The following is a 21320-nucleotide window of genomic DNA, read 5'->3' as shown; positions in this document are numbered from 1 at the left end:
CTCTGGACTTGAATAGTAGGGCAGACGGCAGAGTCACATACTGAGGTGAAGACAGATAACATAAGTACAGATGTAGGTTTAAATGCATGTAAGCTTGTTGGGAAAAAACAGTAAGGAAATAACACAGGTGTTTCTAGGCTATGTTGTGTCCACTTGGTATCTGTGATCATGAAATTTAAAGTAAAACTAGCTCCACTGCCTGATTTTTTTCCCCAGCGATATCCTGACCGTTCTGATGCAGACTCAGAGGATAAACTGAGTTAATCTAGGGGTAGGGGTTTGCCAAGGAATAAAATGGAAGTAGGCACAGGACTTGTTAGTAACTATGCATGGACTCTAAACCACCTTCACGAGTAAGGGAAGAAAGGAGAGAGTTAATGGACAGCAGAAGGGAAAGTTTAACATAAATGAGTAACCACTCACAAACTATCCATATTATAGTGAAAAAGATTATCTAGTAAACATCTAATAGCTGGTGAACCAGCTTTTTGAACCAACATCTTAGAGGCCATACAATGGAAGACAAAGCTGATTATTAAGGTAATATTTCCTTTACTTGAAACTACTGTAAAATATTGTAAGATTAAACTGTCCTACAGTAATACTTCCAAGCAGAATGATAAAAACTCCTTACCTCATGATTGTAATCCAGGATTCCTTTCAAAATTTTCTTTAAATTGCTTATCTGTTTAAAGAGAGAGAAAACAACTGGGTAAAAGGCAATCACAGATGAAAATATAGTTTAACCTAAAAAATTTCTGAACCAACTAATCATTCTTGTTAATCATAAAGTAAACATAAAAAATAAAATTCAACAGTACATTTGAATTACTATCATAAAAAAGACTATCAGTGGCTTAATTTATTTGATCTAAGAGATTTATAAAGCAAGTTAAGTATCCAATTATGTCAAATTTTCAATGTTCTAACCACGCTGACAAAAATTCGAAGGTAACTGAACAAGACCTAACAGTAAGATTAAATTATGTAGATCTTCTGCATGGAAAAAAAAAGGTATCATCCTTAGTGAAGACTTGAGCTCAGTGCTGTTTTACCCAGAAAAGTAGAGTTGCATCTTACATAGAGGGTAAGTTCTAAATTTAGAGCATTAAACAAAAATTACAGTCAAAATTACCCTTGGATATCTCCTAACACAACCTACAAATCAGGTAGTCACCTATGAAGGAATGTCTCCAAATTCCTCCATGGTCAGAAAAGTGTTTTCCTTCAGCTGAGACCAAGTAAATATTTAGGAGCCATAAGGTTAAAAAAATACTACTACATCTTTAAATGTTAGTATAACGCTCAGCATTGCCAAGATACTTGTGCTATAAAAAGCATCCCAGTAACAAGACAGGATGAGGGACCAACACTCACTCAACTCCAGAGCGCAGGCTCCTGGTCATGTTACCTGGGTGAAATCACGGGCAGAATTACCTGCACTATTTACTGTAAACTTATTTTCTTCCCTTTTTTTTTTTGACCCAACTCATCTGGCTGAATTTGCGTTAAGTCATATGCACACACGATATGATGCTGTTGATCATCTACCTGGCTGTCCCCAGGTAGATGCTCATAGTTGAAGATGTCCTAGGACAGAAGACTGTAGGAGTGATAGCTATCAAATAAAAGATTCCACAGCAGGGGGATCCAGTGGTTAATCAAAGACATACTTATTTTTAAGGGAGAAAATAAACTGAAAACTTCATATTAAAAAAAAAAAAGAATCTCATAAATAAAACTAACATGTTTTGTATGCCTAAAAATTTGGAGACACGGAAAATATATAATATACTTTCTCTGGTTCTAGGGTGTTCAATTTTTCGTATTATAACATTTTAAATTAGAAAGTCTTAAAAAATCAATGTTTTCACTTAAAATGGTAGTTTATTCTCCACTGAAAAAAGCTACAAATCTTATAATTAATCAATGGTATCTTAAAATCAATCTTAAAATTGAAGAAATATAATTGAAGAAACATAATATAGGATAAAATATAGAGAATAGGAATACAAATCGGAATGGTTACTTTCAGTTCAGAATATTGAGTACAATAAACATTTCGCTTTCTCTCTGTTATTGCCTTTGCCACCCTAGTGACACTGAAGACTGTGTGGATTTACGCGCACACTGTGTGCACGGGCGTGGGACACGCAACTCCCTCTTGTGAAGCAGCAGCAAACATAAGCTGATTTAGCAGCAAGACTTTAAACAGGTTATAACGTTAAAAAGCCATCACTTTAATTGCCTATTCTTGAAAAGTTATTTAGAAATTAAATAGCATCCATTCACTCTAGCTTAGTGAAAAGGAGGAATTAGATTTTGGCAGACCCAATATCTAGTCAGTGAATAAATATTTTCCTCAAACATGTGTTTTATGGGGAAATATAAAGACAAACCACGCTTAGCTCATCTTAAGTCCAGGGGTTTCACACGCTCACACACTCGCACTTCGGAGTCCCTACCAATGTGTATTAAAAATAAATGGCTCCAGAGTTTTCCAAGCTGCCAGTCATGACCACAGATCAAGGTGGTGTAAAGAAACTATAGAGATGGAGAACAAGTCAGCGGTGGCCAGGGGTTCGGGTGAGGGTGGTGTGGTTGATGGGATAGAGGCACCACCGGACACCTGGCAGGGATGGGGCAGCCTGCATCGCCGTTATGTGAGTCTACACGCTGACAGGGCCACACAGAGCGGCGCACACACACAGAAGAGTGTGTGTAGAACGACTGAACTGTGAACACGCTGTGGATCGTATCCACGTCAGTTCCCCAGGTTTGCTACTGCATTACAGTCACACAAGATGTTAGCCCTGGAGAAACGAGGGGAAAGGTATGTGGAACTTCTCTATACATTTCTTTTCCCAACCCCTGTGAATCTATAATCGTTTCAAACTATAAAGTTAAAAAAATAATTTAGAGATGGGTTGCAATCTATATTTCAAAAACTAAACTAAAAACATTACTGCATTAAGTAAGGTTAAAAACGTATTCAACTATTCAGGAACATGCAGTTAGGCGGGTGGGAGGCTGCAGTGTAAACTGTGTTTCTCACTGTGGGTTTCCATCAAAGATGCTTGAGCAATACCGAAAAATAAGGCTACTAGGAAGGAAATAAAAATAATCCATTCTCTGAGTGTTCTGGACACAGTTAATAATGATCAGTATTTTCTCATTATTAATAACAACACTAGCAACTAACATTACTGTCCTAAGTACATTATATGTATTAATTCATTTATCTCTGTGAGGTAGATCCTATCACAATCCCCATTTTACAAACGGGAAAACTCAGGCACTGAAACGTTAAAGACTTTCCCAGCGGCTGTGAGCGGCTGGGCTGGGATGTGGACACAGGCAGTCTGGCTCTGAAGCCCGAGCCCTCAGTCACTATGCTTTACCGACTCAGACTATATCTTGGTGAGCAATTCCAGGTTACCCCAATCTTCAATTCTAGATTATTTCACCAAAGGCTATCTAAGTTTCTAAAGCTCACTAGACGCATCAGAGCAAAAGTCAACAAGTATTATATACACCCAAGTAAAAGGTTAATTAACAAATAGGAAAATAAAAAGAAAATACCTTTAGCCTCCAATTATCTCCTACTTCAGTTTTAATTCTGTTTAGCCAATTTTCATCAAAATACGCAGGATCTCTGCAAATAAGAAAAAGCTAGCATGTTAATATCATGTAGCTTTCAAGCTAAAACAAAACCAAACACACACACACAATTGAAACCCATCCTGTATTATCACTTAACTGCAACAAAAAAAGGTATTTGACACACATGAGCCACAAAATAATACATGTACATAAGATCGAATGCAATTACAGTAGAAATCTCTAAAATCAACTGTTATCACTCATTAAAAAACATAATTTTATCAAAAGCAAGCTAAAAGGTGAAAAGTGATAACATACAATTAATACATGTTTTTCAAATTATACACTAATCTGGAATTAACATAATTAGTAGATACCATGCTAATATCTAAAAACAGTCAAAATCAATGACAACTGTTTTATAAAGGCAAAAGACGTATATTAGGAAGAAGGTTAAAATAAGCTTTTCAGTTAATATTTCAATGACTTCCATCACCTACTACTTCAAAGGTCACCAATAATGTTACTAAAATTTCAGTTTCTTTAAATAATATAAACAGAGAACCTGTTTATGTAATACTAGACATTAGACAAAGTTGGATACCATTTCTGTTTGCAGAAGCCCTAAATCTAAGATAACACTGGTGTGGACAAACAAACTGAAACAAGGATAGATGCTGAATATACTTATGCTTATTTTTCTTAGGAAAACCTCCAAAACTTCTATAAACACGAGAAAGAAAAAAAAAAAAAGGTTTTATCCTGGTATGATAGTCACTTTAAAGTTCCTGAAATCGATGCTCTAAAAAATTAAATTATTTGTTCAAGACCACAGACTGAACACCTCTGTCCTGCTCCAGCAAGTGCCAAATCCAAAGATCTTTTCATTACACAACAATCTCCGTTCACTCAGAAAACATAATGGCAACAAGGGAAATATGTTAGGGAAAAAAAAATCTACATTTCAACTTACACTGTCACTCAGACTGATAAATACAACCGCTACTAAATTTTGGTCAAATTATCTTTAAATAAAGTAACCTGCTATGTAGAATTTTAAAAATTTATTATTAAGAAAAATATACATATTTAGGCATAAGAATTTTTTGGTAGAATTTTTTAAATTAATTGCTTGATTAATTAATTAATGGCTGTGTTGGGTCATCGTTGCTGCGCGCAGGCTTTCTCTAGTTGCAGCGAGAGGGGCTACTCTTCGTTGCAGTGCACAGGCTTCTCGTTGCAGTGTCTTCTCTTGTTGCAGAGCACGGGATCTAGGTGTGTGGGCTTCAGTAGTTGTGGCTCGCGGGCTCAGTAGTTGTGGCTTGCGGGCTTTAGAGCACAGGCTCAGTGATTATGGTGCACGGGCTTAGTTGCTCTGTGGCATGTGGGATCCTCCCGGGCCAGGGATTGAACCCGTGTCCCCTGCATTGGCTGGTGGATTCTTAACCACTGTGCCAACAGGGAAGTCCCAAGGCATAAGTATTTACGAAAAAAGTTACAGCTAAGTTTTCTCTGTAGAAATCTATTAGGATTATTTTTGAAGCCTGTATCCAAGTTAACATGTTAACTTTATTGTCTATTTCTCTACTCTTAAATTTTTAAAAATTGAGATATAATTCACATACCATACAACTCACCCATTTGAAATACACAATGCAATGGATTTTAGTACATTCACATCACCACAATCTAATTTTAGAACCTTTCCACCTTCCCCAAAGAAATCCTGTATCCACTGGCTGTGACTCCCATTTCCCTCTCTCCAGCCCCTAGAAATTACTAATCTACTTTCTGTTTTCATGGGCTTGCCTATTTTGTACATTTCATATAAATGAAATTATACACTGTGTGGGGTCTTTTGTGTCTGGCTTCTTTCACTCAGCATGCTTTTAAGGTTCATCCATGTTGTAGGACGTGTCACCACTTCATTCCTTTTTATGGCTCAAAAACATTCCATTTATGGATACACTACATTTTGTTTATCTATTCATCAGCTGATATACATGCTTCATGTGGGTATGTTCCTAGGAGTGGAATTGTTCGGTCCCATAATAACTCTGTTTAACATCTGAAGTGTGACCAAACTGTTTTCCAAAGCAGCTGTACCATTTTACATTCCTACTAGCAACACGTCAGTTCCAATTTTTCCACAGCCTGTCAACATTTGTTATTATCTCTCTAAAAAGTTATGCTCATCCTAGTGGGTGTGAAGTATTATATTATCTCACTGTGTTTTTTAAAAAAAATTTTTATAATTCATTTATTTTTATTATTTTTTGGCTGTGTTGGGTCTTCGTTGCTGCGTGCGGGCTTTCTCTAGTTGCGGCGAGTGGGCCTCTCATTGCATTGGCTGCTCTTGTTGCGGAGCATGGGCTCTAGGCGTGCGGGCTTCAGTAGTTGTGGCGCACGGGCTCAGCAGTTGTGGTGCACGGGCTTAGTTGCTCCGTGGCATGTGGGATCTTCCCAGACCAGGGCTCGAGCCCGTGTCCCCTGTGTTGGCAGGCGGATTCTTAACCACTGTGCCACCAGGGAAGTCCCTCTCACTGTGGTTTTGATTTGCACTTCCTTAATGACTAACAACGTTGAGCATCTTTTCATGTGCTTATTGGCCACCTGTATATCCTCTATGGACAAGTCTATTCAGTCTTTCCTGTTAAACAACTGAATTGTCTTTTTATTATTGAGTTGTGAGAGGTTTTTTTTTTTTTGGTTTGTTTTTTTTTTTTGTTTTTAGTATTCAGGGTAAAAGCCCCTTATCAGATATAAGATGTGTAAATAATTTCGCACATTCTGTGAGTTATCTTTTCACTTTCTTGATGGCATAATTTGCAGCACAATGGTTTTTAATTTTTGATAACGTTCAATTTATCTATCTTTTGCTGTTGGTATTATATCTAAGAAGGTTTTGCCTAATCCAAGGTCAGGAAGATTTACTTCTATGTTTTCTTCTAAGATTCTCACAGCTTTAGTTTTAAATTGAAGTTATGATCCATGTGCATAGTGTACGTAAAGGGTCTAACTTCCTCCTTCTGCATGTAGATATTCATACCCATCCATTTTTGTTTTAAGCTTCATCTAGCTTCTTTAGTCAAGGTTCTTTTGTTGTTAAGTCAGAGAAACTAATTTGAGCAAAACTGTGCAAAAAAAGGGAACTTACTGGAAGACCACTGATGTATGTTATGGTACATAAAGATAGCTGGGCCTCCTTGAGTAGTGAAATAAGGATCTGGAAAGCTGTTAAGAATCCAGACAGTACTCCCCTTCTGACTTTCACCTTTGCTTCTGCCCATCTATTTGTTTTCTCTCTGAAGACCAACTTTTTCTGTTTCTCCACAGAAGAGAGCCACACACACACTCCAAGTCTTCACCATGCCAGTTCAAGAAGATAGTTTTGAAGACCAGCCATCACTCAATCCCAATTCTAAATTCCCAGGAAACTCCAAATAATACAGCTAGAGTCTGTTTTTCATCCCTAGTCCGATTGTATGTGACCAAAAGGATGGAGAGCCACAAGTAGGACACCCACAACTTCAGGTTTCAGAGAAAGGGACTCCTGTAAACTGGGCAGAGAACCCCCCAAAAGTGTCCTCTTTGCTTAAAACCTCTTGTGAAAATAGATAATGCAAAGAAAAACAACTTAAGTGAATTCTACTGAGATATTAAAGAATTGTTATAAAAATAGCTCAGAAAGTAGAAAATATTCCATATTTTTAATAATCAAAAAAACTGTAATCTAAAAATCATAATCATTGCCAATCAAGTAATAGTCTTTCCAATCAAAAATGACAATCATAAGTAGGGCAATCTGTGAGTCTGGTGCTAAATGGGTGATGATTACCCAAAGCCAAAGGCACTGAACTTACTAGCTAAGTGGAAATTCAGGGCCACACAGCTGAAAGATACTTATATTTCAACAGGAAACCCCTTAACTTATAAAAAAGAATGCTTTAAAATGTCTAAGAGGGCTTCCCTGGTGGCGCAGTGGTTAAGAATCTGCCTGCCAATGCAGGGGACATGGGTTCAAGCCCTGGTCCGGGAACATTCCACATGCCGCGGAGCAACTAAGCAACCCTGTGCGTCACAACTACTGAGCCTGTGCTCTACAACCCGCGAGCTACAACTACTGAGCCCACATGCCACAACTACTGAAGCCTGCACGCCTACAGCCTGTGCTCCGCAGTAAGAGAAGCCACCGCAATGAGAAGCCCGTGCACCGCAATGAAGAGTAGCCCCCCGCTCGCCGCAACTAGAGAAAGCCTGTGCGCAGCAACGAAGACCCAATGCAGCCAAAAATAAAAAAATAAATTTATTTAAAAAAAAAATTAAAATGTCTAAAATTATATACTCTGAGAACTCCAAGATTATGGGATACTTCATTTACAACTTAGAGCAACACTTCTTATGAATCAAAGAACTCAGAAAAATCTGAATAAAGTATTTCAAACCAATCACTATGATACAGTTTGCTTCTTGCCTAAAAGATGACCACATCAAAGCCTCAGAATGTGCCTGAGCTGGATGGGAAGGCGACAAAAGACAGCCATTACCACCATGTACTCAGCACCAGTGACCTGCCAACCATGGAGCCAGGCACTCTGCGTTCACAGTGACACTGCCAGGAAGGTATCACTGTCCCCACGGTACACTGAGCAATATCAGACTCAGAAGTTAAGTAATTTCCCCAAGTTCAATCACACCGTTAAGTGGCAGAGTTGATGGTACTGTCGCTTTTGTTACAAGAGATCAGCAGAGTTCAACACGAAACTGGTCCTAGCAAACACCACCAAGGTCCTGTGGCTAATTCTCTCCTTCCTGCTCAGCCGTCTAGTCACAGAGAACAAAGACCCACATCGTTCAAGATGTTCTATGGTCAACAAGGGCAGGTGTCTGTCTCATTCACCACTGTCTGCCCAGCACTTCACGTCTGACGCACAGCAGTTCTCATTGATACCTGTGCACTGAAATACATTTGGAAGGTGATAGCACTTTTATTTAATAAGCTTCCAATCTGCTACTTGGGCGGAACACAGCAAGAATAGTAGTCCACAAATCTAAACTATGACACAAATTAACCTATCTATGAAACAGAACAGACTCACAGACATAGAGAACAGACTGGTGGTTGCCAAGGGGGAGGCGGTTGGGGGAGGGATGGAGTGGGAGGTTGAGATTAGCAGATGTAAGCTTTTATACATAGAATGGATCGACAACAAGGTGCTACTGTATAGCATAGTGAACTATATTCAATATCACCTAATGAACCATAATGGAAAAGAATATCTTAAAAAAAGTATATATATATATATATATATATGTATAACTGGATCACTTTGCTGTACAGCAGTAATTAACACAACACTGTAAATCAACTATACTTCAATTAAAAAAAAAATAGTAGTCCACAGCATTCTTCCATTCAATACTTTTCCTAGTCATGAACTTGACTCAAATATGCAGGCATCTAGCCATAACTCTATTTCGCTAAGTAGTTTACAATTTCAGCAATGTTTTCTAAGTGCCCCTTAATAAACGTTCTCAGGCTAGGATCAAACAGCATAAAGGTGATTTTCTCCAAAATATTAACAGATTATAGTTCTGCACAGATATGTAAATGACAAGGGATAATCTTACTGGGAATGTTCTTCATGAGCCAGAAACCATCTTTAGCGTCTTACTATGTCCTGACTCCTGTTAAGGAAATGACACAAACCAGCCACAAAACATATGAAGCCATTTCCTCGACTTTCCCAGTAACACATCTATTCGGCTGTAACTTATGCACCAGTCATAGCTTAAGCTAAAGGAAAAGCCCATTAATTTTAATCCGTAACATAATTCCAGGAATACACTGTCATCCTGCAGTCAACTGCTTCCACAGAAACCAAAAAATTAAATTTTATTTCTACTGCTTAAATTATTTAAGTACCATAATATTCTTATTGAAGTCCCCCAAATTAAGATGGGGTCCGAAACAAACACTGTATTTTGACTCAATTTCTTAATATGACATTTTTATTAGCAAATGTTACTATTTTTTAAAATAGATATGTTAATTCTTAGGTCTATTTTCCTTTTTCTTTTGGCCGCGCTGTGCAGCATGCGGGATCTTAGTTCCCTGACCAGGGATCAAACCCGTGCCCCCTGCAATGGAAGCTCGGAGTCTTAACCACCGGACTGCCAGGGAAGTCCCTCTTAGGTTTATTTTCTAATCATCTTTTCATTACCTAAAACAATCATTTTGGTCCCCTGCCACTAAATGGATATTGAAGAGTTGGCTATGACATTTATATTTCGCATCCTTGATGACAACAAAAATAAAGCAAATTATGCTTTAGCCCCTGCAGTGTTAGAAAGAGCAACAGAGGCGCAGAGGCACAGGCTCTAAACCAAGGGCAGGCAATCAGGTCCCATAAATAAAAAGAGGCATTCCACCACTGTCCGCAGCTTGGCCTTCATTTTACCTCTTTTGGTCTCATCTACTTTCTTTTTCCCTCTTTCTTGAACTCTGAAAATAAAACTTAATGGCACTTAGAGGCACAACTTACTACTTCTGATCTTGCTCTTTCAATCAATATGCAGTTGCGGCAGAATAAAAAATATATTTGCCCTCTGTCCCTGGATCCTGGCGCTGAGCTCCTAAAACCCTGAGAATTTCCTGAGTGATGGGGTGTCTTTTATAACTCATCATGAGCTCTTTCCAGCCACACCGGAGCTTATGCTAACAGGGTGATTCACTGTGGGACCCGCAGACAGCTTCAGGACGTGGGCTGGTCCCAGAGGAATTTTCAGCCCCACCCCCTGACCTCCAGGAAGGGACTGGCGGCGGAGTTCAAACACATGGCTAACGACTTCACTCATGTCTCTTTAGTGAAACCCCCCAATAAAACCCTAAACAACAGGGTTCAGAACTTCGGGGTGGGTGAGCACATCACTGTGCTGGGACGGCAGTGGGCTTGCGGGGTCCCAGAGCTCTGCGCTGCCTCTACCCCACACGTCCCTGTGCATCTCCTTCATTTGGCTGTTCCTGAGTTGGATCCTGTACAATAAAAATGTAATCATAAGTATAGAGCTTCCCTGAGTTTTGTGTCATTCTCGCAAATATCAAACCTGAGGGGGTTCATGGGAACTCCTGCATTTGCAGTTGGCTGGGCAGAAGTGTGGGTGCCCCAAGGACCCCATCCATATCTACCTGGCGTCTGCAGCGGGGACAGTCTTGTGGGACTGGGGCCTTAACTGCCGAGGCTGCCCCGAGTGTCAGAATCAAAGGACTGTGACCTTAACTTGTGGGGTCTGAGCTACCTCAGGAAGCTGGTGTCAGAACATCGAGTTGGTATCAGGGAAACTGTTGATGGAAAATGACAGAGTGGTGAACTCTTCTTGGAGATAAAGGATAAAAGAAGATAAAAGTTGCTTTCTTTTCATTTCCAAGTTCATAATTCCATATTCATTCATTTAGCTAGCATTTACAGAACACCTACTCTAGAGCAGGACAAGGGGCTCTGGGAGGTAAGGGCGGCGGCGATACTGAACAGGTGGTCAGGGTGGGCTAGGTGGAGAGGCAGACAGCTCTCAGTGGGGACTGGCAGCTGGTGAGGAAGGGCAGCATGTGGACATCTGACTGATAAACATCCGAGGCAGAGGGACGGGCCACGCACGATGCCCCCAGCAGAAGGCGTGTGAGGACGAGCAGGGCGCTGCTGTGGGAAAGAACGCCAGAAAATGAGGTCAGAGTTCAAGAGGGAAGAGATACGGGAACATACGTATGTGTATAACTGATTCACTTTGTTACAAAGCAGAAACTGACACACCATTGTAAAGCAGTTATACTCCAATAAAGATGTTAAAAAAAAAATGGAATGCAGTCTGAGTGGTACCAAGGGCTCAGGTCACTTGGGCTCTGATACATCACTGTGAGTCCTTTGGCTTTTACCCTGAGTGAAATGGGGCACCAGTGTAGGGCTCTAAGCTGAAAACCTCACTGTGGCTGCTGGGTTCACATGAGACTCTGGGGCAGGCAACTACAGAAACACCGACACTAGTCAGGAAGTTACCAACATGATATGGGCAAGAGATGATGGCAGCCAGACCAATATGGTAGCAGTAAAGGTAATAATTTTTATCATAAAACTTTTTTACTCCTAAAAATTCCACTATACATCTGTAATAAGTAAGGCGCTTTCCTGTGCCTTACTAACCATGGTTCTGATACTACACCTAACATAACAAAGAAACACTCCCAGAATACCACCTAATACTCAATCTATATTCAAATTTCCTCCATTACATCCTTGAAATGTCTTTGTTCACACAAGATCCAAGCTTCATGCATTGCATTTGGTTTTGGTTTTGAAACTGTGGTAAAAACACTTAACATGACCTCTGCCCTCTCAAGAGACATTCAAGCTCAGAGTACAGTGCTATTAACCACAAGCACAGCGCTGCACAGCAGGCCTTAAGGGCTTATGCATCTCATGCAACTGAAACTTTATACCTGTTGAACAGCAACTCCCATTTCCCCCAAATCCCAGTCCCTGGCAGCCACCACTTCACTCTGCTTCCATGAGTCTGACCACTTCAGACACCTCCCAGAAGTGGAGTGGAGCAGTCTGCCCCCTGGGACTGGATTTCTCACGTAGCATGACGTCCTCCGGGGCATCCACGCTCTGCACGCGGCAGGTCTTCCAGAAGAACCACGTGATGCGTTTGGTCAGTGTCTTTCTCTCTGGACTCTGTGATCTAGAAGAGTCCACCCCGTTCCTTTCTTCTCTTGACATTCACTTGCTGAAGAGACCAGGTCAACTGTCCTGTGAAATATCCCACTTTCTGGATTTTCCTGATCCTTTCCTTGTGACTCAGTTTAACCTATTCCTCTGTCCTCTGTACTTCTCTGTAATCTGGAAGTTAGATCTAAAGGCTGGATTTAGCTATATTTTAAAAGTGTAGCCTTCAGTGTTTGCTGATGGGTTGGATGCAGGATGTGGAGAAAAAGAAAGAGAGGTTTCAAGGTCTGAGCAGCTCAAGGCCAGAAATGCCAACAACTGAAATGAGAAGACTTTGACTGAGTGGGTCTGAGCAGAAGACAGGGTTTAGTTCTAGATACGATGACTCTGAGATGTCTTTTAGACCCAACTGGAGATGCTAAGTAGACAATCAGACAAGTCTGGACGTCAGAGGAGAGGTTCACGCTGGAGATAAAAATCTGAGCGTCCTTAGGATAGGGATGCTATTTAAGGCTAAGAGACTAGACTAAATCACTGAGGGGGTGAACGCAAACAAAAGAGAAGAGGGGCCAGGCCTGAGTCCTTAAGCTCTGCGTCCTTAGGAGGGAGCACAGGAGAGCGAAACCAGCACAGGAAATGCAGATCATCCAATGAGACAGGAGAGAAACCTGGAAGGTCACAGTATCCTGGAGGCCAAATCTTATTAAGTGTCAGATGGAAGTAATAAGCAGATGAGCATCTGTCCTTTGAACGCCGCTGCCAGTCCAGACGAGGACTGAGAACGGGCATTAGCATCAGCAACAAGTGCAGTTCTAACATGATGGTGGGGAAACCGTGACGGAATTAAGGGGGGCGGGGGTGGGGGAGAACTCTGAGACAGATGCTGCACAGGCAGGAGAATGGGAGCAGTGGCTGACAGGAGTGGGATCCTGAGAAGTCTGTTTAAAGACAAATAAGCCTGCTTCCCTGCTAGTGGATATGACCCTGCAGAGCAGGCGAAGCCGTGGGTGCAGCAAAGAGGGGAGAACTGGTAAAGCAAAGATCTTGAGTAGGTGAGAGGCAAAAGGACCCAACAGACAACGTGCAGCCGCTGACTTTACGACAGGACTGCCCCCAGCACAGCTCGAAGGCGGTAACGGGCAGCGAGGTGGCCACATTGATGCCGGTGGGGGCAAATGTAGTCAGGGAGTCAACAGAGATTCTCTTGTGTTTCAACTTTCTCAGAAATAGGCGGTCCCTTACCTTGGAAGGTAATCAGAGGAGAGAGTGGGGAAGTGGTGCTGAAGGTCTGCAGAAAGGACAGTGGGAGACGGTCACCCGGAAGAGGGGTAGTGAGAGGGATGGGGAAGTACCAGATGACCAGGGGTTCACACTGGGAAATGTAAAATGAGACGCACCAGCAAGTCTGTGTCCTTTCCAGCTCGGTTCAGCCGCACAGGTGAGACGCAGAACTGGTGGGATATTAGATTTAACCAAGTTGTGGTTTAGCTAAAAAAGTACAAAGAAATGAAAAAGGGGCAGAGAAGCTGAAAATGTACACAGGGAGTGATTATGACTGACCACGGAATTTCAGCTGAATAAGAGGAAAGAAAGAGGGGAAGGTGAAGGACAGTGTTGAGACCCCACCTGCCCTCAAGAACTGAAGGATGGCTGGAGATGTGCGGCCAGAGAGAGGGAGATGGAAAGACAGGAGGCAGTGGTCAGACGGCGGGAGAGAGCAAATCGAGACCACAGAGGGTCACAGATTACTGGTGATGATAAGCCATGGGGTATGACCTCGAGATTGAGTGGCTGAAACTGGGTAGAGGATGAGACCAAAGTAGATGAGTCAAGGAGTTGACAGGCAACGGTCTGAAGGACCATATCCAAGTCCCCAGGAATTTCAGCAAGGGTGGTACTGGAAAGAGCAGCAGGATGCCTGGATCCAAAGCTGCTGACAAACGAGAGGGATGATGTCATAAGACTCAAAATTGGGGGGTGTTAGGGAAGATGTGAGGGGAACGGTCTGGAAGCAGCACTGAGGAGGCACCATGCTGAGCCAAGTGGTACATGAAGAAGAAACAGCCTTACTTAGAAGCCTGCAGAGGCAGTGCTGTTACGGGAGAAGAGGATTCTTTCAGGCCCGAAATTGATCAGTGCAAAGCAGTGATTGTTCTCTGGCAGGTGTACCATAGGTTCACCAAGAATCACAGGTTTTACAGCATAAACAGTCAATTCAAGTTCTTGTTGTCTCACATAGAACATGCTGTGCTCTCCAAAGTGGGTGCTGCTTTGTAAAAATCTTTACAAAGGCTAATGTTAATTTTCTTCAAACCAAGAAGTAGAAAATAGGAAAGAAAATTCTATAAATTTGAGTTTTGATAATATTAAGAGTCACAGCTCCCTAAAAACTTAAGGGCCCCCTCAAGAAAATGTTTTCATTTTGTATTTGTTGATATATAGATGTAAAAGGATAAACTACATCTTAAGTGTTTTCAGTGCCTGATCTATTATTAAAAATTACTTCAATGAACAAGAATCTAATCATCCATGGACGTTGTCTGTCCAGTCATTAGACAGTTCAACATAATCAAAATCCTGAAAATATGGGAAAGGAATCTTTGCAATAAATAGTGCAAAAAAAAAAAAGAGACCCTTATATCATACACAAAAAGTAGTAACTGAGAATGCGTCATAGACCTAAATATAAGCATTAAAACTATAATACTTCTGGAGGAAAACAGAGGAGAAAATCTTAGAGACCCTGAGTTTGGTAAAGGTTTCTTAATACAATTAAAAAAAAAAAAACATGTGAACTGAAAAAAATATATTAAATAATAAGTATTTAATAATTAAAACTTTAAAAATATTTGCTCTGCAAAGACACTATTAAGAAAATAAAAAGGGAAGCCACAGGCTGGGAGAAAATATTTTAAAACATACATCTGAGAAAGAACTTGTATTTAGAATATATAAAGAACTCTAAATTTAATAAGATGAAAACAATTCCATTAAAAAATAGGAAAAACCCACAAAACACAACGAAGGACACTACATAATGATCAAGGGATCAATCCAAGAAGAAGATATAACAATTGTAAACATTTATACACCCAACAGAGGAGCACCTCAATACATAAGGCAAATGCTAATAGCCATAAAAGGGGAAATCGAAAGTAACACAGTAATAGTGGGGGACTTTAACACCCCACTTACACCAACAGATAGATCATCCAGACAGAAAATTAATAAGGAAACACAAGCCTTAAACGACACATTAGACCAATAGACTTAATTAATATCTATAGGACATTCCATCCGAAACCAGCAGAATACACTTTCTTCTCAACTGCACACAGAACATTTTCCAGGATAGAGCACATCTTGGGTCACAAACCAAGCCTCGGTAAATTTAAGAAAACTGAAATCGTATCAAGCATTTTTTCCGACAACATTATGAGATTAGAAATCAATTACAGGAAAAAAACTGTACAAAACACAAACACATGGAGGCTAAACAATATGCTACTAAATAACCAAGAAATCACTGAAGAAATCAAAGAAGAAATAAGAAACTAACTAGAAACAAATGACAATGAAAACACAATGACCCAAAACCTACGGGATGCAACAAAAGCAGTTCTAAGAGGGAAGTTTATAGTAATTCAATCTCACCTCAAGAAACAAGAAAAATCTCAAAAAAACAATCTAATCTTACACCTAAAGGAACCAGAGAAAGAAGAACAAACAAAACCCAAAGTCAGTAGAAGGAAAGAAATCATAAAGATCAGAGCAGAAATAAATGAAAGAGAAACAAAAAAACACTAACAAAGATCAATAAAACTAAAAGCTGGTTCTTTGAGAAGATAAACAAAATTGATAAACCTTTAGCCAGACTCATCAAGAAAAAAAGGTAGAGGACTCAAATCAATAAAATTAGAAGTGAAAAAGGAGAAGTTATAACTGACACCGCAGAAATACAAAGGATCATGAGACTACTACAAGCAACTATATGCCAATAAAATGGACAAACTGGAAGAAATGGACAAATTCTTAGAAAAGTACAAGCTTCCAAGACTGAACCAGGAAGAATTAGAAAATATGAACAGACCAACCACAAATAATGAAATTGAAACTGTGATTAAAAATTTTCCAACAAGCAAAATTCCAGGACCAGATGGCTTCACAGGTGAATTCTATCAAATATTTAGAGAACACCTAACACAGATCCTTCTCAAACTCTTCCAAAAAATTACAAAGGGAGGAACATTCCCAAACTCATTCTACGAGGCCACCATCACCCTGATACCAAAACCAGACAAAGATATCACAAAAAAAGAAAATTACAGGCTAATATCACTGATGAACATAGGCGCAAATATCCTCAACAAAATACTAGCAAACAGAATCCAACAACACATTAAAAAGATCATACACCATGATCAAGTGGGATTTACCCCAGGGATGCACGGATTCTTCAATATACGCAAATCAATCAATGTGATACACCATATTAACAAGTTGAAGAATAAAAACCATACAATCATGCAGAAAAAGCTTTCGACAAAATTCAGCACCCATTTATGATAAAAACTCTCCAGAAAGTGGACATAGAGGGAACCTACCTCAACATAATAAAGTCCATATACAACAAACCCACAGCCAATATCATCCTCAATGGTGAAAAACTGAAACCATTTCCACTAAGATCAGGAATAAGACAAGGGTGCCCACGCTTGCCACTATTATTTAACATAGCTTTGGAAGTCTTAGCCATGGCAATCAGAGAAGAAAAAGAAATAAAAGGAATCCAAATTGGCAAAGAAGTAAAACTGTCACTGTTTGTGGATCACATGATACTATACATAGAAAATCCTAAAGATGCCACCAGAAAACTACTAGAACTAATCAATGAATTTAGTAAAGTTGCAGGATACAAAATTAATATACGGTAATCTCTTGTATTCCGATACACTAACAATGAAAGATGAGAAAAAGAAATTAAGGAAACAATCCCATTTACCACTGCAACAAAAAGAATAAAATACCTAGGAATAAACCTATCTAACGAGGCAAAAGACCTGTACGCAGAAAACTATAAGATACTGATGAAAGAAATCAGAGATGACACAAACGGATGGAGAGATATACCATGTTCTTGGATTGGAAGAATCAATATTGTGAAAATGACTATACTACCCAAAGCAATCTACATATTCAATGCAATCCCTATCAAATTACCAATGGCATTGTTCACAGAACTAGAACAAAAAATTTTACAATTCGTATGGAAACACAAAAGACCTCGAATAGCAAAAGCAATCTTGAGAGACAAAAATGGAGCTGGAAGAATCTGGCTCCCTGACTTCAGACTATACTACAAAGCTAGAGTAATCAAGATAGTATGGTACTGGCACAAAAACAAAATATAGATCAATGGAACAGGATAGAAAGCCCAGAGAAAAACCCACACACGTATGGTCACCTAATCTATGACAAAGGAGGCCAGAATATACAACGGAGCAAAGACAGCCTCTTCAATAAGTGGTGCTGGGAAAACTGGACAGCTACATGTAAAAGAATGAAATTAGAACACCCCGTAACACCATACACAAAAATAAACTCAAAATGGATTAAAGACCTAAATGTAAGGCCAGACACTATAAAACTCTTAGAGGAAAACATAAGCAGAACACTCTTTGACACGTATCACAGCAAGATGTTTTTTGACCCACCTCCTAGAGTAATGAGAATAAAAACAGAAATAAACAAATGGGACCTAATTAAACTTAAAATGTTTTGCACAGCAAAGGAAACCATAAACAAGACGAAAAGACAACACTCAGAATGGGAGAAAATATTTGCATCTGAAGCAACTGACAAAGGATTAATCTCCAAAATATACAAACAGCTCATGCAGCTAAATATCAAAAACACAAACAACCCAATCCAAAAATGGGCAGAAAGCCTAAATAGACATTTCTCCAAAGAAGATATACAGATGGCCAACAAACACATGAGAAGTTGCTCAACATCACTAATTATTAGAGAAATGCAAAATCAGAACTACAATGAGGTATCACCTCACACCTCAGAATGGCCATCATCAAAAAATCTACAAACAGTAAACGATGGAGAGGTTGTGGAGAAAAGGGAACCCTCATGCATTGTTGGTGGCAATGTAAATTGATACAGCCACTGTGGAGAACAGTATGGAGATTCCTTAAAAAACTAAGAATAGAACTACCATGTGACCCAGCAATCCCACTACTGGGCATATATCCAAAGAAAACCATTATTCAAAAAGACACATGCACTCAATGTTCACTGCAGCACTGTTTACAACAGCCAGGACATGGAAACAACCTAAATGTCCATCAACAGAGGAATGGATAAAGAAGATGTGATATATAAATATAATAGAATATTACTCAGCCATAAAAAGGAACAAAATTGGGTCTTTTGTAGAGACATGGATGGACCTAGAGACTGTCATACAGAGTGAAGTAAGTCAGAAAGAGAAAAACAAATATCATATATCAAAACATATATGTGGAATCTGAAAAAATTGGTATAGAGGATCTTATTTACAAAGCAGAAATAGAGACACAGATGTATGTTTGGATACCAAGGGGGAAAGGGGGGCGGTGGGATGAACTGGTAGACTGGGATTGACATATATACACTACTGATACTATGTATAAAACAGATAACTAATGAGAACCTACTGTATAGCACAGGGAACTCTATTCAGTGCTCTGTGGTGACCTAAATGAGAAGGAAATCCAAAAGAGAGGGGATATATGTATACATATAGATACATACAGCTGATTTACTTTGCTGTACAGTATAAACTAACATAATATTGTAAAGCAACTATATTCTAATAAAAATAAATAAATAATAGGCAAAAGATTACAGCAAACAGGAGAGGTTGTGGAGAAAGGGAACTCTCCTACACTGTTGGTATAAGCTGGTGCAGCCACCATAGAGAACAGTATTCTAAAAATATCAATAGAACTACCATACGATCCAGCAATCCTACTCCTGGGCATGCATCTGTAGAAAACTCTAATTGGAAAAGATACATGCACTCCAATGCTCACAGCAGCACTATTCACAATAGCCAAGACATGAAAGCAACCTAAGTGTCCATCAACAGATGAATGGATAAAGATGATGTGGCACATACATACAATGGGATATTATTCAGCCATAAGAAAGAATGAAATGATGTCATTTGCAGTAACACGGATGGACATAGAGACTGTCATACTAAGTGAATTAAGTCAGACAGAGAAAGACAAATACCATATGATGTCACTTATAAGTGGAATCTAAAATATGATACAAATGAACTTATTTACAAAAAAGAAACAGACTCATAGACGTAGAAAACAAATTTATGGTTACCAAAGGGGAAAGGAGGTGAGGGGGGGATAAATTAGGAGATTGATATTAGCAGAGACAAACTACTATGTATATAAACAACAAGGGCCTACTGTATAGCACAAGGAATGATAGTCAATATCCTGTGATAAACCATAATGGAAAAGAATATGAAAAAGAATATATATGTATAAATGAATCACTTTGCTGTACAGCAGAAATTAACACATTGTAAATCAAGTATACTTCAATAAAATGTAAGTAAACATAAACATTTTCAAAATTCCTATATTGATAAATGAAAGAATACACTGTTAACAGTGTATAATGATGCCTTTAGCTAACTGAAATAATACCAACAGCTAAAATTTCTTGTAAGCTCACTATGCTCCAGGTACTCTAAACATATAGGTAGTTTCCCCAACTTACAGATAAGAGAACTGAGGTACAGGAAGGTTATGGGCCCAAGGTCAAGCATCTATTAAGGGACAGCCAAGATTCAAAGGCAGGTGTGGCCACAAACTCCTAACCCCACCTGTGCCTCATTGGCTTGACCCAGTGCCCGCGGGTGGGGAAGTGTGCGGACGTGAGCGTGTGGCCACCAGCGTGTGGACACGGTCTGGCCAGCCGCCCCTCAGAGGGCCCCATAGTCCCAGGGATGTCCCAGATCCCAGAGTCATGGTGGGGCACTGGGCTTGCACACCCAGAAATTAAAAACAAACAAAAAAAGATTACAGCAAACAATTCACCAAAGAAGATATATATATGTATGCATATATATATATATATATATATATATATATATACAGTAAATGTATATAAATACAAGAAATACAAGAAAAGATTCCCAACATCACTAGTCATTATAGAAATACAAATAAAATCTACAACGAGCACCACTAGACGGCCACTAGAATGGTTATAATTAAAAAGAGCAACCCCAGCAAGTGCTGGTGAGGCCATGGTGCAATTGGAACACTGACACGCTGCTTGTAAAAACATAAATGGTACATCCGCTTTGGAAGCAGTTTGGTAGTTTCTTAAATATTAAACTTACACCTGCCACATGTTGCAGCCATTTCACCCCTAGTTGGAACTTCACCCCAGAGAAATGGCAGCATGTGTCCATACAAAGATGTAGACACTGATGTTCACAGCAGCTCTATTTCTAACAGCCCCAAACTACAATAACCCAGGAGTTCCTCAGCAGCCGACGGATGGATGGATTGTGGTATATCCATACAATGGAATATGCATAGACTATATTAAGACAGGCAACAACATGAATAAATCTCAAAATTTTATGTTGCATGAAAGAAGCCACACCCTCTCCCTCAAAAAATAAAACATACTGTAAGCCCATTTATGGGCTTAAATGAAGAGATCTGCTATTTCTCTCAGCATCCACACTCTACTGGCTTTCCCTGTGCCTCTCTGGTCCCTCTGCTGGTAGATGTTCTAACCAACAACCAAATGTCAGAGTTCTTCAAGGCTCAGGCTACACACTGTTTTCTTCTTACCCTATACTCTTCCCTGAGTGATTTAATCCACACTCATGGCTTCAATTAAGAAACACCCAAATTGATATCTCTGGTTTGGACTCTTCTGAATGCTAGCCCTGGGGAGACA

The 21320-nt window shown here is 39.6% G+C and overlaps 1 protein-coding gene across 5 annotated transcripts in view; it reads right to left on the bottom strand.

Moving 5' to 3' along the window:
• Positions 1-21320, bottom strand: part of HOOK3 (hook microtubule tethering protein 3) — a 129606-nt gene that overhangs the window by 97080 nt on the left and 11206 nt on the right. For all 5 annotated transcript variants that reach the window (XR_016391187.1, XR_016391188.1, XR_016391186.1 and 2 more), the window contains exons 3-4: positions 3583-3655; positions 635-685 (exon numbers count right to left, since the gene is read on the bottom strand). Coding sequence is in view for 2 of the 5 variants with exons in the window: in XM_089903806.1 (XP_089759932.1) it covers positions 635-685; positions 3583-3655 (124 nt within the window). In the remaining 3 variants the exon portion in view is untranslated. The remainder of the gene's footprint in view (positions 1-634; positions 686-3582; positions 3656-21320) is intronic.

The sequence above is a fragment of the Delphinapterus leucas genome, chromosome 21 (genome assembly GCF_059928025.1).
Source record: "Delphinapterus leucas isolate spDelLeu-1000000601 "Yukka" chromosome 21, BTC_Dleu_Yukka2, whole genome shotgun sequence".
Taxonomy (NCBI): domain Eukaryota; kingdom Metazoa; phylum Chordata; class Mammalia; order Artiodactyla; family Monodontidae; genus Delphinapterus; species Delphinapterus leucas.
The sequence above is the reverse complement of the archived record's forward strand: the minus strand, read 5'-3'. Positions and strand labels throughout refer to the sequence as shown.